This window comes from Diadema antillarum, unplaced genomic scaffold (assembly GCF_040938485.1).
Source record: "Diadema antillarum isolate AM-2024a unplaced genomic scaffold, OU_Dant_1.0 scf00000001, whole genome shotgun sequence".
Lineage (NCBI taxonomy): Eukaryota > Metazoa > Echinodermata > Echinoidea > Diadematoida > Diadematidae > Diadema > Diadema antillarum.
Genome location: NW_027270890.1, coordinates 1,855,623 through 1,873,132, shown reverse-complemented (window position 1 = coordinate 1,873,132; position 17,510 = coordinate 1,855,623). Strand labels below are relative to the sequence as shown.

The 17,510-nt window shown below is 39.4% G+C and overlaps 1 protein-coding gene across 1 annotated transcript in view; it reads right to left on the bottom strand.

The window, feature by feature from the left end:
* LOC139721313 (transient receptor potential cation channel subfamily M member-like 2) overlaps positions 1 to 17,510 on the bottom strand; it is a 433,859-nt gene that overhangs the window by 253,176 nt on the left and 163,173 nt on the right. Inside the window, exons 11-13 of the mRNA XM_071632667.1 lie at positions 16,542 to 16,676; positions 9,811 to 9,861; positions 7,527 to 7,764 (exon numbers count right to left, since the gene is read on the bottom strand). Coding sequence (XP_071488768.1) covers positions 7,527 to 7,764; positions 9,811 to 9,861; positions 16,542 to 16,676 — 424 coding nt within the window. The remainder of the gene's footprint in view (positions 1 to 7,526; positions 7,765 to 9,810; positions 9,862 to 16,541; positions 16,677 to 17,510) is intronic.

Here is a 17,510-nt window from a genome sequence, read left to right as displayed (position 1 = left end):
CTGTGACCTTTGACCTTGTGGTGACCTTCAACTCCCCAAGGGACATCTACCATCCAAGTTTGGTCACAAATAGACATATGGATCAAAAGTTTTGAGCCATAATCAAAATGCGCCATCAAAAAATTAACATTGGGCACTAAAGTTCATTGACCCCTGCCTGTGACCTTTGACCTTGAGGTGACCTTCATTTTGGATAAATGTGTAACTTTGTATAACAACTCTTCCCTCCAAGTTTGATTGAAATTAAAGTCCTCAGTAGAGTTTAAGTTTTTGTAGCGTTACGGACGGACGACGGACGGACATACACCGCAGGCGATCCCTTAGTCTCCCCTCACCTCTGGTGGGCTTGACAAAATGACATACAGTAGTGTCTAAGACCCTGTTTACAGTGCGAGGCTCGGCCACGGCTCCAGCCCGGCCACGGCCGAGCCCACCTTCATTTCAGTGTAAACACACAAAAGGCCAAATGCGAGGCCAAAATTGGCCTCGCATTTCGCCACGCTCTGGAGCGAGCCGCGGCCGAGCCCGGCCTTTTCTCAGTGTACCGGTAAACGCAAACTGGGCCAAATGCGCGGCCAATTTTAGTCTGGCTTCCAAACCCTCTGCCTGTACTATATCGCTATTCAGGATATTAACCCCCTCAACGTCGAAAACTAGTATAGTTAAAGGTGGTTTGTTCCTGCAAAGGATTTTTTCCTTTGGCAAAGGCCTCTGCCCGAACGGCGACTTCGTCGCCACGGAATTCATTTGGCAAAGGGTCTGAAAACCAGACAATACCGAATTGTGTTTGTTTACAAGCAGAGCGCCGCTACCACAAAATATTGAAAGGTTTGAATCAAAAGCGCGGCCCAGCACGGCAGTGTAAACGGACAAAATTGCGGGGCTCGGCCGCGGCTTGGCCCAGCCCCACACTGTAAACGGGGTCTAAGGTTCTGTATTCTGAAGATTCATTATCTAACTCTGAAAACAAAATAAGTTTTATACCACTTGCATGATGATTTGTTTTCAGATTAACAAACTGTTTTTCATTTTCAGATTAAAGAACCTTTGGAATAATGCCATATGGAATGTTCGAATAAATGAACCACATCACATTTTTGGAGTAACAAAAAACTGGGGACAGGGATTTAGCATGTTTCAGATTCGGAATAAGGCCAAAAAAAAAAAATTGTTGTATTGGCGTAACCCGCCCGACCCTAAAAATTCCACCGACCCTATGTTTTTTTATTATTTTTTTTGCTATTGATATCAAGTATCTTCTTGACTGCGATCGCGATCGCAAAAAACCCGGAAGTGGAAACGGCTCTGGGGATATCGGATGTACGAGGGAGAGATCTCGCTAGCGCCTCGCATAGCCTCGCTTGATCAGTACGTCATCTGTTTCCAACACGGACGCGTACTCTATCAAGATTTATACAGTGTATACTTAGCATTCAGACTGCAATGTATTGTGCACAGTTTTGCCATAGGTTTCTTGTGTGGAGAACTTACACGAATCTGTATATGTGGGACTGTAATAGAGATCGCCGTGTGCGATGAAAAGATCGTACATATGGGTCAATTTGCATCTATCTTATCTAAGTCAAAATAGTAAAATATGAAGTGAAAACATTCAGGATAGGGATTTCAACATCTTTAAATTCTGTGAAGGGGTATAATTCGAGTAATATCGGCCTCATAAATGATTTGTAGAATAGATGAACACAGCACATACGGTGCAGCAGTTGTAACTGTTTACTGAGCACGAGTTATACACGTAAAATGCAGGTAGAAAAAAAAAAAAAAAAAAAAAATCCGCCCGACCGACCCTATTTGAAAATCTCATGTTACACCAATACAACCTTTTTTTTTTTTTGGCCTAACGGACCATCACAATAATGAACCCTCTTTTTTTTTCTTGGGATAATGAATACCGTGCAAAGAAATTAACAATGTCAAACTAAGACATAACTTATTTCTTGCATTAAATCTTTCCCCTCCAATCTCCACCTACTTCTGAAGGATCCCTCACTGCCTGTAATAAAAAATAAACAATGTCAACTAAAGCCCCCGTTCCACTATCAAGATCTGGACCCCGATCTGTCCCATTCTGGCAGATCGGGAGAGAGCGGCAAAAGCGTACCGGGATCGGAAGCATCGTAGTAGCAGCGTTTGGAGGTCAGGGTTGGAGCAGGCATTTTTTCAGATCGGGAAGAAATTTTGAACCTGTTCAAAATTTCTTCCCGATCTCCCCAATCAAATGACCTATTTTAAATGGAACGGCAAGCGGGGAGAGCGTAGTGACAGTGTAAACACCACGGGATGAGCATAACAAGGTCTTTCCGAGCGTAACAACATTGGCACAAGAACGGGAAGTACACTTAGACACCGACGTGGTCCCGCTGCTGCGCCGCTCTTCCCTGATCAAAGCACGATCTTCCCGCTTTAATGCCGCTCTCACTACGTTCTCTACTCTCCTATAGAATCAAGGCCCGTTCTCACGATGCTCTCAGTACGCTTCATTCCCGCTTTAGTTACGTTGTTTCCGCTTTAGCTACGCTGTTTCCACTTTAGCTACGCTGTTCCTACGTCTTCCGAGACTCAATTAATCACGTCTCCCGCTCTCGCCGCCCTAAAAGGGACGCAGCCAATACGCTGAAAAAATCACAGCCAAAATGCCAGAAGAAGATCAAAGAGATCGAGAGGCAAGACTGCTGAGGAGGAGGAGGAGGAGATTGTCGCTGCACCCGTCCAGGCAGAATATGAAAAAGGAGCTCTAATTTTTGAAGAAGAAGAAGAAGAGCCGAAGAAAAAGAAGAGAAGAAAGCAGCGAAGCGGCTACACAAAGGGCAAAGAAAGAGCGACTGCACATACAGTGATGCTAAAAGAGGAGGAAGAGGACAAAGTATAGAATTTTGAAGATATGAAATCATCTACAACTGGAGGAAGACGGATTATATCTAAAGGCAAGGACATCAAGAAAAAAGCCTTGGAAAGATCAGCACGTCTTTGATTAACAATGCATTGCTGCAAAAGAACCGTGAGATGAGGAGCCTCTTCGAGGTCCAAAGTATATTTCTTTGGTTCTGTGCTAACAAGTTGACTGATTGAGGATCGACAATCGAATCGGGGTACATCGGGGCACATCGGGCACTTTTCAGCTCTCTCATCGAGGTAACAGCGTGTTAGATCGTATAGATCGTTCAGAGCGTAAATACAGCGTGCATCGATCGGATAACATCGGCAACATCACACTGACAGCGTAGCTACATCGTTCTAAAGTGTATCTGCAGTGGCAGAGATCGTAATGTCTCATTCCCGATCATCGTAGTAAGAGAGTAGCAAGCACGTGGAAGTCGTAACTGCAGCGTTCTTAGAGCTGTCTAACATTGTACTGTGTCCAGATCGGCTCAGGTTTTACCCGATCCTTCCCGATCTGAGAAAATTGTCAAATCGTTGCGAGAACGGCATAGTGGAACAGGGGCTTTAAACATTCTTCTTGCCTTAAAGATTTTCCCTCCTGCCATATATCTTTCCTGCATTATCACCCAATGCCCAATTAAAAATTGCCTCAGAAACAAGCAAACCAAAGGTAATGAAAACATAACCTCCTCCTCCCTTGGCGAAGGTAACTAGAAATGTCGCTGTGGAAACTGGTATGCCTCCGCCAAAAAGTTACAGCTGCACAAGAACCAAGACAATGGCAATATCTGGGGGAATGTCTATTGTTTATGCAGGAAAGAGTGAGTACTGAAATGGACAACCCATGGCAGTACAGACAAGTCAGAGATTATTCTCTAGTCATCGCAAAAGACTGCAGAAGTCGATTAAGGCTCATCAATGTAGCTCATCAATAAGGACAGGAGTGTTTGAAGAAACATTTCTTTTTCTGCAGAATCTTGAAGCTGGTCAAACTAAAACAAAAATGTAGGCTTAAAATTGAAAAAGTAGGTGTTTGTGTGTGACAACAATGCTGCTTCGCTGTGTACTTGTTACTGAAAGACACCTATTTGTTACTGACAAAATTGGCAAATGTCCCTGGGGTTGGCATCTCTGCATGATATCTTTGATGGGTCATTTCAGATGGAAGTATTGTAATCTGGGCAATAGATAAAAGATTTTGACTGTCACATCAAAGTTTTATTTCATACTTCTCTGTATGTTACTACATACAATGTACTCACATGAAATATACTTGTAAAGCAATTTTCCCTTCGCATTCAAAATGCTATAATTTCTGCACGTTTTCGGGCCACCAGTTTCTCAACCATAATCTACAAACAAAATGGCGATGCTGGTAGGCAACACTACCATTCCAAAGCTGCAGAAACCACCAAAACACCGAGCACTACATGAGCCAGAACTTTGAAACTGCTGAGGGCACATCTACAGCTACAAAGCTCAAGTCCAAGCGCTTATCGGCAGGGATACCCTCCGATGCAAAAGTAAAAGGGATTTGTGAAAACCCACCTTGAAATTGTGTCAGATTTCGGGGGCCTAAAAAGAAGATCAAAAAGCCTGAGGAAAAGGAGAAATGCACAGAATTGCAGGCAGACTGGACAAATAAGAGTCTTTGATGGAAAGAGTGGTGGAGTATTTGCCGAATCCACATGCTACCGCAACTCGCCCTACCAGAGCATCCCTGCCGACAGCACGTACAGCTGCAGAGGAGAATACGAGTTACGTACCTGAACGAAAATGATGGTTCTCAACCTGTTGGGAACATGAGTAGATGCCTTTAGTTAGTGAGGCTGAATCAGCCTAAGAGGAGCAGGATAATGAACTTGATCCTCACTGGGGTTGTCGGCTCAATACACGAGAACTTGGCAAAGTCTGCACTGTACCTCATGTCACATCAGCTGGAAGTGAACATGCTGGAGGAATTTGGAGGTAAATTACTTCCCCTAATCAACTGTATTCCTCTGTGATATCTTAATGTGAATGCAGCAATATGGGAAAAACATGTCTTCACTCACCAAGAGCCATGACTTGAAACTACAAATGTGTCCAAATGCAGTCGAGGAGGGGCATTCATTCAAACTCTGTCCCCTGAAAGCCTAACAAAGACAGAACAGAACGTGCTCTCAAGTCGGAACTACAACAGGCCATTGCTAGGCCAGAGAACTCAGATGCCCGAATTCACAAAGCTAGTACAATCTTTTTCCATGGTTTAAACCATGGACAAAGACTGTAGTTTTGTACGGGGCACAAAGTGTTGCATGGCCTTTGTTATGAAATCTGTCATTTCGTCGAAGAAATAACCATTTCGTCAATGAAATGATCATTTCGACGAAGAAATGACTGATTTTGTAACGAGATAGGCCATGCAACACTTGTGCCCCATACGTTTGTCCATGGTTTAAACCATGGACAGAGATTGTACCACCTTCGTGAATTCGGGCCAGAGAGGCAAACTGTACTGAGCTCCACCTCACACTCAAAGCATGAACATGCTGAAACATTCTCTACCCTCCCAGCAGCCACAAACAGCAAGGAGAAAGTCTGAAAAAAAAGGACCCTAAGCTTTATATTGTTTCCCTTCCCCTGTGAAAGTTTTGCTCAGAATGAAACTGCAAAAAAGCTTCAGCTCTGAGATTGTCATGATTGTGCTGTAAGGAAGCTTTTACCGACTACATTTTGTATAACACATGGCCTTGTGATAGGTGTCCTTGCCTATGCAAATAAGATCGCTTCATATTTTTACAAGTTACAAGCGGTTTATGATCTGCTGAGGTGTGAAGGAATGCATATGCGCATTCTTTTGCCCTGGGGTTTAGCCTGGTGGCACTTTGATTTCTTTGAAATTTACACCAGCCTGGCTGGGCTGGCATAGATGTCAATTTTCCCCTCACATCCTGTACTTTAAGCATACAATCTCTTTTAGTTGTAACATGTGCAGTTGTTGTCTTTTTCCGAAACCTTTTACCGTAACACCGCAACAGCAAATCTGTAATGGCTGGCATCTCTGATCATGGTTTGCACAATGCCATCTTCCATTCTGCAAATCACGAACCAAATGAAAACTCTTGCTACAGCTGCTCTATCTCAAGAGATTTCACAATAAAATGAAAACTAGAAATGTCGCTATGGCGACTGATGCCTCCGCCATAATGCATGATTCTCCCAATAGGCGCATAGTACAATGTCTTCACAATGTGTGATCCATGACAGTTTCACATAACTGGCAAGATATTGATATGACAGATTTGTCAGAAATGACTTGAATGTTCACTTTCCTTGAACAGTTTTGCTATAATTGTTGAAGAGTGCAGGCACACATATTTGGGGAATTGAGAATTTTTACTTGAATTCTGACGGACCCTTTTATAAGTTTATGCATCTCTGAGTAATTTCCAAGGTATGAAGAAAGAGTGTCATTACAGTACAAAATAGATTTTTTTTTTTTTTTTCGGGGGGGGGGGGGGGGGGCATTGAAACCTGGCCTTTGACCCTTAACCTTTGACCTTCTGGCTGGAAATTTCCGGGAGAATCTCCATTAGGTAATGCATAATAATATGTATATATCAAGTTTGAAAACTAATAATGCAAGCATTTCATAAACTAGTGTATGAGGGAAAAAGTAAAATATTGAGGAGTTGACCTTGACCTTTGACCCCATGACTATTGACCTATGACCTCTAAATTCCCTAGATAATCTCTGCAAGTCAGTACATGCGTATGTACCAAGTTCCATGAAGATACATTGAACCATTTGTGAGAAAAGTGATATTACATTTTCACCTAACCTTTGACCTTTTGACCTTTGACCTTATGACATGAAACTCTCTCTGGAGAATCTTTACGCAGTAGTACATGTCTACACCAAGTTTCAAGAAAATACCATAGGGCATTGCATAGATATTGGGGAAATAGCAACATTTTTAACATTTGACCTTGACCTTTTGACCTTTGACCTCTTGCCAATGTCACTAAAATCTACTCAACTAATTGTCCCATCATACATCATCCTTGGACCAAGTTTGGTGGAAGCTGCTTCATCCAGCTTTGAGTTATCTCATAAACAGATAAACTTCAGGATTTGACCTTGATCTTTGACCTTTGACCTCAGTCCGATTTCACTAAAAAACTAATCAAGTAATTTTCCCATCATATATCATCCTCCAACAAAGTTTGGTGAAATTTGCTCAATCCAGTCTTGAGTTATCGCGTAAACGGATACAATTTCATGATTTGACCTTGATCTTTGACCTTTGACCTTTGGCGGATTTCACCCAAAATCTAATCAACTAATTGCCCCATCATACTTTATACTTGGACCAAGTTTGGTAGAATTCAAGTCAATATTACTCAAGTTATCGCGTAAACGAAAGCGGACGGACGTACGGACATATGTACAGACGTACGGACGTACGGACGGATGGACGGACAACCCGAAAACATAATGCCTCCGGCACCACTTCGTGGCGGAGGCATAAAAATGAATGTAGTCATCTCCCCTTCTCTGCTACCATCTATGAGCATATTTTGACCAACAAGTCAAAGAAAATCTTATCACTGAAAAGGAGCACACGTGAGATATGCATTACGGAGGCGTTGAGTAGCTGGCGGGGGCACTGCTCCGCTTTCATCTTCATCATCCAGGTCATCATCAGTGAAATCAGTGTCATTGCCTTTTCCATCTTCCCTCCCCACATGCTCCCTTGTAATATCAGCTTCACAGAGAACATAGCTGCCAGGGTAACGCAGGTACAGTGGCTCATAGGTGTCAAATGTCAAATCTCGTATGACCTTCCCAACGTGCTCAAGATTGAACTTGATGTTGCTCTGTAATCAAAAGCATTGAAAACAGATCTACTGATATGACCTCCTCTATAAATCTTTAACAAATAGAACATTTTGAATCAGATCTTAAGCAATGCATGAATTTGCAAAGATGAGGCACATTCTCTGCCAGGAAATGCTTTATGTTTCACTATATGATGCTAAGCCAATGTCTAAAACTCCATGGCATAATGTTTATGATATGATATCAAAGGTAGGAGTACACAGATAATTAACTTTTTATAGATATTTTCATCAGCTTGCAATCAGCAGTTTCCTCTCCTTCAAATTTACTCTCTGTGCGGTTACAAGCTTTTGATTGTTGCAACTGATGACAAATTGCGCAGCCTAAATTGACGTAGATAAACACTGAATTAATCACTGTTTAAAAGAAATCATGGGCATCCATACTCGCGCAATTAGTACATGTGTTTTAATTGATATATTTGATAGCATTAGCAGCAGCTGTAAATGGTAGTATGAGTAAGTGGAGGCAGAGTTACTCCTATGTTACTCATTCATTTGGGTCAAGTTCCAAGCAAGTAATGCTTCAGTCAGTGTATTGATGTTGCAGTTTTTAACTCCTTTTACTTTCAACTCAATAACTTTATTTTCATCAAACCAAAAGGCGATACACATATACACATACATCTTTATTGTATTACCTGCATGGTTTGCAGTTAGTTTGCTCAAAGGTATTTTCAATTCTCGCTATCGCCAATGACGTAAAAAGTACCCGGATGTTGATTTAAGCGTCATTTACGGTGCATTATGGGATAGTCCGGTAGCAAAGTCACTTCCGTTCGTACGCGCGTGATACGTGACTAATGCTATTTACACACACAACCGACTGTATTCTACGTGTACTTCCGGTTTTCTCGACTTGAATTACAGCTTTAATATGATTTGAAATTTCTCCATTCTTAAGAAATTGCTGTTAATACGACTATTGGTTGTTGCTGCGAAGCTGCCATGTGTTGTTCGCACGACAATAAATGAAAAAAAATCTGCAGAAATAGGACCCTTACTGGCATGCGAGACGTGACGTGGCAGCGTGGGTGAAGTTTGCGGGTGACTCCACAGCGCAGTACGTGCACGCGCGACTTACTAGTAGTGGTAGTTGCTAGTAGCACTAGCTAGGTAGTAGGCCTAGTGCCTACGTACATGTACGTACATTGTACGTACTTACTCGGAAGAAATTGCTTCGGAGACAGGATAAGTTCGAGATCACGGTTCGTTCCCGATTGTGTTCGCGACATTTCGACAGAGAACAAATAAAGAAAGAAGATGGGCATTCCATGACGATATACTGTATATCCAGGTGGGTGAATATTTTCCAGCATATTTTCAGCGTATGCAGAGATGACTTATCTGTGATGTGCACATCGATCGCATGATCACTGTACCGGTATGTGTTAGCTTATGCGCTGCGTGCATGCAGTGGCTAATGCAAGGCCGGCCGCCGCCGGAGGGGACTACAGTGTACGAGTATGACAGGCCTGGCCACACTCGCTGGCTCGGGCGGTACAGCGGCCTACTGTACTAGTATCCGCGGTCAGCGCTGCGCTATAGGTAAGGTACACGTACGCGCACGCTAGCGTTGTGCAAATTATGCCCCGCGCCGGAAGTGCCCTTGCTACCAAGTGCACTAAATCTTGACGAAAAAGCCACATCCGGGTACTTTTTACGTCATTGGCGATAGCGAGAATTGAATTGACCATTATCTCTTTATCTATTTATTTATTTTTTTTTGCTGGCAAAGTCAATCAATTGCAGGGACTTTTAACTTTCATGTTTTCAACAAAAAGATGGCAAATCAAAGTGGCAAATCAAACCCTTGTTTGCATTTTGTGATATCACACAAGCAGCTCTTCTCACAAATATCTTTGTGAAATTACCTGTTCTCTGACACTCGCATCGGATCAGCAATTGTCTACATGCAGGAAAGGTGAGCAAATGTAATTCAAGAATACTTAAAGGCTGGGGGACTTTGTATATTTTGTGTGTCAGAGCATTCATATCAAACACATGAACCACATTGATACCTACCTTGCCTCTCTGTTTCTCAAGAAGTTCAAACAGGAGTGTATTGTTACGGATCTGTAAAAGACAACAATACTCTGTTTTTCATGACACATTTAGATACTCATTCAAACTGAAAGGTCAATGTAGTATGAACAGTAAGCAAATAATCAACGTTGGTGAAGGTGATGGGACAAACTATCACTTCTGAGGCGATCTGGATGTAACTGTCTTTCCAAAGCGCAGCTGAGGAAAGATAGCGTAAACATTCAGATCGCCGAGGACGTGATAGTTTGTCTCATTGCCTGAAACTAAAACTTGATTTAATTGCTTTATATTCCACATCTAGGGTCCTAGATATTCCCACTTTATTCCACATCTGAAACCGTTTAAGCTGTCTTAGGATATCCTCAGGGCTTAGGCTACGAAGTTTACTTTAGACGTATTATGCGTGTTGATGACAAAACAACAAATTTGCACCATGTCCCACACGTGGCCCCGAAATAAAAGTGCTTTGCACTGTGGTCTATCACTTGACCCAGGTCAAATGATAGACCACAGTGCAACGCACTTTTATTTCGCGCGTACTCAAAATTGTAAGTTATATCACGTGTTAGGACTGTGTGGACTAAGAGATCAATGAAACAAAATGACTATGATCATAGAGTGTAACAAACTTTTCTTCTCAGGTGATGTGATGGGCAAAACTACGCTTTATTGCGTGATCAGCTCTTGACCAATCCTATAGCAAGATTCTTAGTACGTGGAATATAATGGTGGATAACACATTTTTAGTTTCCAGCTTGCCTGTTTACAGTACAATATCTATCCCAGTTGATTATTTTACAGCTCATAGCAAATACTCATTCTCAGTTAAGCAAATACTCATTCTCAGTTACTCAAATTTCTCCTCCTGTGTTTAAATTTCACACTATCTTGGCTATTATTTAATAATGTGGATGTATAAAAAAATGTTTCAATTGTATCAAAATGAATTTAATCACACAGCAATAGTACATCAATTTCACTGCATTCAGCATTCTCTCCAGCATAAGTAGCAGTTCAAAAATTAAGAAATATTTTGACTACTTAATGTGACTCATTGCTGAAGAATTTCAAAATGTTATATGGTATGTAAAGTATAGTATACAGTATAGGTGACCTTGTGTGTCAGAGTCAATACAAGAAAGAATCTCTGATTTTTTCTTTTTGCCTTTATATCCTATAAGTTCCTTGCGTAGCTGACAGACCTACATATGTATAATGACATGATTATCTTTGAAACTGAGGAAATCCTTCGTTAACTGCCTTGCATAAAGTTATTCACTTTGACAAAAACAAACAGAGGAAGAATACTCAGTATTCCTGTTCAATTCAATATGCTATCAACTTTAGTTCTGGAAACAACATATTAAGTTGCCTGTGAGTATACTGTTTATGTATGTGTGTGTGTCATGTTCCTTGACATGTGCTGCATGGTCAGCTATTTCCATTTGTTGGAACGCCTGAAGTTAACCTGCAGTGCATGGCAAATGCCCTTGGCTATCTCCCTCTTATTCTTAGTGTTTTTCAATACAAATTGCAGTAATAATGATTATACTATAATGATATACCCAAAATTTGTTGACAAGGGAAGAGTTCATAGTTGCAACAACTCATATCAAAATGTTACAGAAGATATCACACAAGTGTGTCGGCATGTACAATAGTGTATATGGGTGAGAATTTTGAACGATGTACAATTGCCTTAGAACACGCCAGGATGATCTAAGAAACCAGATTTTTTCATGTCATCTCAAAGATTGGTAAATTTCCTTTCAGGAAATGTATGGTTTGGTTGACTTTTGCCTGATATTTTTTATTTGACAAGGACTTAAAGTGTAAAAATATGGTAAAAATGCTATTTTCACAATAATTTTTGTTTTTCAAACAAATGATGTGCCTTTTTTATGGTACGTGGCATCTAATATCTGACCATGTTCTGGATCTGACATATCATGGGTATGTACCACAAAATTATAAGAACTTTATGAGCACGTATAAAATTACAGAGAACGATTGAAATATCAAAGCCCTAAACAGACAAACGTCCGTGATGCTTTTATTTCTATTGCTGCTGTAAATTCTACTTTGTTGTCCCAACTGTAATGTATACGAAACTTTGGTGTTCCACCTAATGAACATATCCTGCAAAAATTGTACGTATGCTGGCTGTACATGGGACGTAACATTCTTTTATGCAAAATTATATTCAGTTTTCGTCACGGATGTGCTTCCGCTATTTTCTAATAAAGATCGTAGCCCATTAAATGTTATTGGCGATATTGTTCTGAGTCGTAATCAACTAAGATCTAGCCACACGATACTATGTTTGTTTTGAGTTTCTGTCCATCCTTTGTCAAATAGGAACTGAAATTATATTTTTAGACGAACCTCCGAGAAAAAAAGAACGTCGATTAAAAGAAAGATGATTAAAGGGACGCAGTCCTCACGAAATTTAAAAAAATATGTTGTTGTTGTTACCTCCAATGAACTACTTTCATCGAAAACAAACTTTCAAATCACCAAATAAGCTCGTACATTTCGGTTAAAAAAGTGTGACTCTGCAAATGAGCAAGTCTTGGCGGAGAGTCATACGTCATCGATGCACAACTCTTTCCAACGGTGTTCTGCTCGTCATCCCTAGTTATTTATAGATACATGTTTACTATTTATTTTTATATTAATTGTATATATAAATAAGCTTGAAATATTTTGTTTGAAATAATAAAACCACATATTGTCACATTTTATGAAAAAATCAGATATGATCATTTTGAACACTTAAATTGGTTTTCTGAGGCACGGCTGTCAACTTGAGAGTAGGGCATCAATGACGTTGCACCTTTTGGCAGGCTCTTACACGATCGCTTGCAGGAATTATTTTTGAAAAATCGTGTACGGAGACAATTTTTGATGTCCACGCATTTAAATTGGTGAAAGGTTATATTTTTTACTCTTCTTAATTATCAGTACAGTGAAAATCTCAGGACTCCTTCCCTTTAAAACGTTTTCGAGTGGGACACCATCTTGCTTTGATGGCGAAGGTACATTTTACCATTGGCTCTCTAGCCGATGAGCTGCATGTCATTTTTGGAGGGGACTGAGGCTCGTCCGCAGTTTTTGGACCATGCAATTCACCGAAAACCAAGCAAATAATTAATATTTTCTCTGAAAAATTCACCTCCTGATCCCCCTCTGAGCAATACATATGTTGTAAGGATGTCAAATTTCTTATAATTTGCATTGAAAATACCTTTTCAAATTTTTGAAAGAGTTAGCAAGGCTAGGTACTCTCTGCCGATTAGCTATCCGTCCTGGAACATGACCCTAGTAGTAGAACGAACGTCTGTGACAATTCCAGCGAACGTCCGTGACGTATGCTATCCCTTCGATAGGGATAACTTGTCCCGAAAGTGTCCTGTATTCTTTAAAACTTTTGGCTCCAATAGCAACAAACAAAGTTTTACAAAGTAAACAATGAGTTTAGAGCAGTAGTTTCAGAATTTTTAAGGCGTTATGTGATCATGATGAACAAACAGTTGAAAATTTACTAAGAATTTTACGCTTGTTTTCCCTCTAATTATACAAAAACAGCTTAACACTGAAAACAAAGTTATAGGAAAATGGAATTTTGCGTAATCTGTAATTTCTACTTCTGGTGCATTTGAATTTCTTTCTAATGAGGTTCTGGAGACAATTCGTACTGTTACAGGTTCTGAAAGTTTCACTCACGGACGTTCTGTACGAGAAAGGAAATTTCTGATAATTACAAATATATCACTGCACATTAAGTTAATGTTACTTGAAAATATTACCAAATCAGCGAGTCGCTCATACCCAAAAGTGAATAACGTTCAGCACTCAATTTACCTGTAATAACAAACGGAAAACGTTTTGGTCACGGATGTTCGTTGGTAGAATTAGTCATTGGATTACATAGTAGGAGAAAGAAGAACAGTGCCACTTTTTAGTGACAGATGCTCCAAGTGTTTATCTTTTGAGTATGGTAGCTGCCGTCTCAAACAGAACACATCCAGATTTGGTCTCCATAACGGACGTTCGGTGTAATTGTCATGATATTAAATGCCTTAATTCATTCTTATTTTTCCCTTCACGACCATTTTTCTCTCATTCACTAAGTAGCCTGAACATGCTGCGACCAAACAGAAAACAAAAACAAAACAAAACAAAACAAAGCAAAACAAATCTGAAAAGTGCTACGCAATCACATTCAGGATAATGACAGAAGAAGTCTGTAATGGGCATGTGTTGAAGAAGAAACGGAAAAGTTTCAAAAGGACGTGGAAGCAGTTGAATGAAAATGAGAAGAAACAGAGAAGGGATCGAGCTCCAACACACAGAGAAAAGAATTGCCAGTGCACTCCCGTTATACCAAATTCCTCCGGAGAAGTTTTTTTTTTTTTTTGGCTTATTTTTTTATTCATCGAAATGCCATCACAAGCGAACAAAAATAATGCAGTATACAATTATTGTCTGATGAAAACACGCAAATCCTCCGCTTATCATGACATGGTGTTTTTTTATACTCATCAATGAAAAGCGATGTTAATTTGTAATTCTTTCCAAAATATTTTTTTTTTAATTTTACATTAGAGAGACAAAGAGATTGTCAATTTGTTTGTGCTTTTGTGCTTACTTTGAAAACACATGCTAAAAAAGTAATGATTAAGAATAGGTGTTTAAGGTTGCACTTTGATACGTTCGCTCTTCCAAAGATTCGTTACTCCGAATGTCCAAAGGTTTGTTATACCGAAAATGAAAAAAAAAAAAATTTCGTGGTTAATTCAGGAGGTTTCTTATTAAAAATGTTCTTATTCCGAAAGTTTGTTAGTCCGAAAATTAAATATTAAGGTTCATTATTTTAGGTCCGTTCTTCTAAAAGTGGAATGGGCCTGATATTCGTTTAGGTGAAAAAAGTTACATGAGGTTTTGGAATTTGGAGGATTTGGTTGTTAACTTGTTTCTCCACATTTGGATAAGTGAACCTGATTTTTCATGTTCCAATTAATAAACTTTTCGATTAACCTTCGGAGATTCCTATCATTTACCGAATAAATAAGCTTCATGATTATACGAACTCTATCAATTTTCGGATTGACAAACTGTATGAATAACGAGCCTCCGAAATGACGCGCTACAAAATGTTTGTTATAACAAACCATATTGTATAATATCGAAGTCACAAACATCCATCCAAGTTATATGGACTTATTGTGTCTTGTTATGACGAAACTTCGCAGTATCGAACCTAATATCATTTCTGACTAATATAATAACACAAATGCTCCTTGGCAAACTGTGTAACACAAGGAGCAAACGCAGAGGGATTTCTTCCTAACGTATTCGTTTGCCCTCCCCAGCTAAACTTCGTATTTCTATAACGGAGCACATTTCTTTTGTTTTTCTATGTTAATTCTTTGTCATATTTAGCTGTGACCATGTTCGTTATAAGCAAATTTTGCATTGTAAACTTTAGATAACAAATTTAGGACCTGAATCTTTACTTCGTGATAACGAAATTTTGATAAATATATCAACTTTTGTACGTTCATTTACGAGAGATGGAAAAATTGTTTTCTTTGATTCCTCAGTATGAGAAGATAAACAAGCTTTTATAATCGAGAATTGGTAATATCTATTCAGGATTTTGCAGAGGAGTTTGTTCTCGACATGAAATTGCTGTTTGTTGTGAGTAGAATGCGTTTCCAACTCAAGAGAGCTGCATTGTTCAATATCTTGTTTGTTCCGAACGTCCGAGAGCTATATGCGAACCTCCGTGATGAAAACTATGCTATGTTTGTTGGGTTATAGAGACTGCCTAGATCAGATACATCTTAAAACGATATGTTATTATTTGGGAGTGAGGATTAAAGTATGGGATAGTGAAATAAGAGGTCAAAATATTGAGTTTCTGTAAAATGCGCGTAAAGTGGAGAAAGTGTTTAGCGGAAGAGCAATATTTCAACAGAAATGACGAATTTGGTTAAATCATCAGTTGTCTACCATTACGTACAGGTAAAGAGTACAAGCTTAATATTCTGCCAACACGTACACATGTCCCTTAAGATATTTCATTACGATTGAACTGAATCAGATCTTTGCAAACTATGTTAAATGGTATTCAAATGTATGTGCAGTACTATTCCTCAAGGACGTTCGCTGCTCTGGACATGGTAAACTTCCGCGGTGAATAAAAACTTGTTCCTCTGGGAAAATCCTAGTATAATTGGGTTCATATTAAAGCTTGAGTTATACTCTTTCAGGTAAGATAAATGATTTGGAGAATTTCCTACTTTTTAAATTTTGCCTTGTTTTGGCTCAATTGTACATCGTTCAAAATTCTGACCCATATACATTGCTATACTCACTCTTACGTGAATTTGCTTTTCATTCTATTCCGACAATCGTAGATGGTAAAAGTTCAATAGGGAAACTCTGAGAGTTCAGAACATCATCAGTTAAGATCTATGTGTCCTACATTATTTCACACATGTTCATTCCTGTCAATGCATATCACAATTTTCTGTCAACTTCGATGAAAAAGTTGACATTTGCATAAGTTGATGGATTATCTTAGGTCCAAAGTATTTCATCATATATGTTATTTACTGCATAATGGTAAGCATTGAACTATGAACAATTGACAAGTAAGATTGATCAAGACTACAATTGAAGCATGTCATAAAGACACCAACCTCATTGTAAAGCAGGGTCAGTTCCTTGACAGTCAAGTATTCTTTGAAGTTGACACCTTGGTCCATAAAGAGGTCAACAAAGCTCACTTGGTTGTTGACTATGGCATAGTGTAGAGCTTCATTCAATTGACCTTTCTGTGATAAGATATAAAGATAACATATGATCATTTTGAATACACCTCATATGATATCAATTTTGATTTCAAAATGTACATTGGAATAAACTTCCTCAAAGCAAAATACAGTTGAACCTGGATATATGTGTGAATTACTACAGTCCAACCTCTCCCATCTGGCCTCCCTTTATTCAGATCTATTATCTGGAGGTGATCTCTGTGTGACTTTTTTGTTTTTGTTTTTAAATCTTATAATAATGAGGAAAAGTTGGATTTCAAACAAAAATATCTAGTTCCTTGGCTGAGCGCTGAATGAACATAACACCCACAATTTGTACACACACTTACAATCACACACAAATCTTACCCTATTGCAATGTACCAAGCAACAGGCATGGTATGGTATAGGTGTCTACTGTGTTTGAGCATAATTATAGTCAGTCTAACAACGGGCGACTTTGCTGAGCCGTGATGATAGAATTTTGAAATTTAGTTTCGACTCATTGTGTGATACTCTCCAAGACCTGCTTGAATACATTCCTCAATATTTAAGCAGGTAAATTTGCCACCAAATTTCATTTATTTAAGCATATTATCAAAAAAACACACGCTTAGGCCTATGTTTTTGCACTGAGCAAAAGAAAGAGTTCATCATACACTACCTGCACTACGTTACATGTACATGACTGTACAGTGTACGTGTCGCTACCATTGGGTAGGCAGCAACGTGTATTAAACATTAAGTCTTCCATATCTGGCCAAATCCCCTATCCAGATGAGCACTGGTCCTGACATGTCTGGATAGGAGAGGTCGGACTCTATTCTATTGATCTTTGCAGTGGAGGCTGTAACA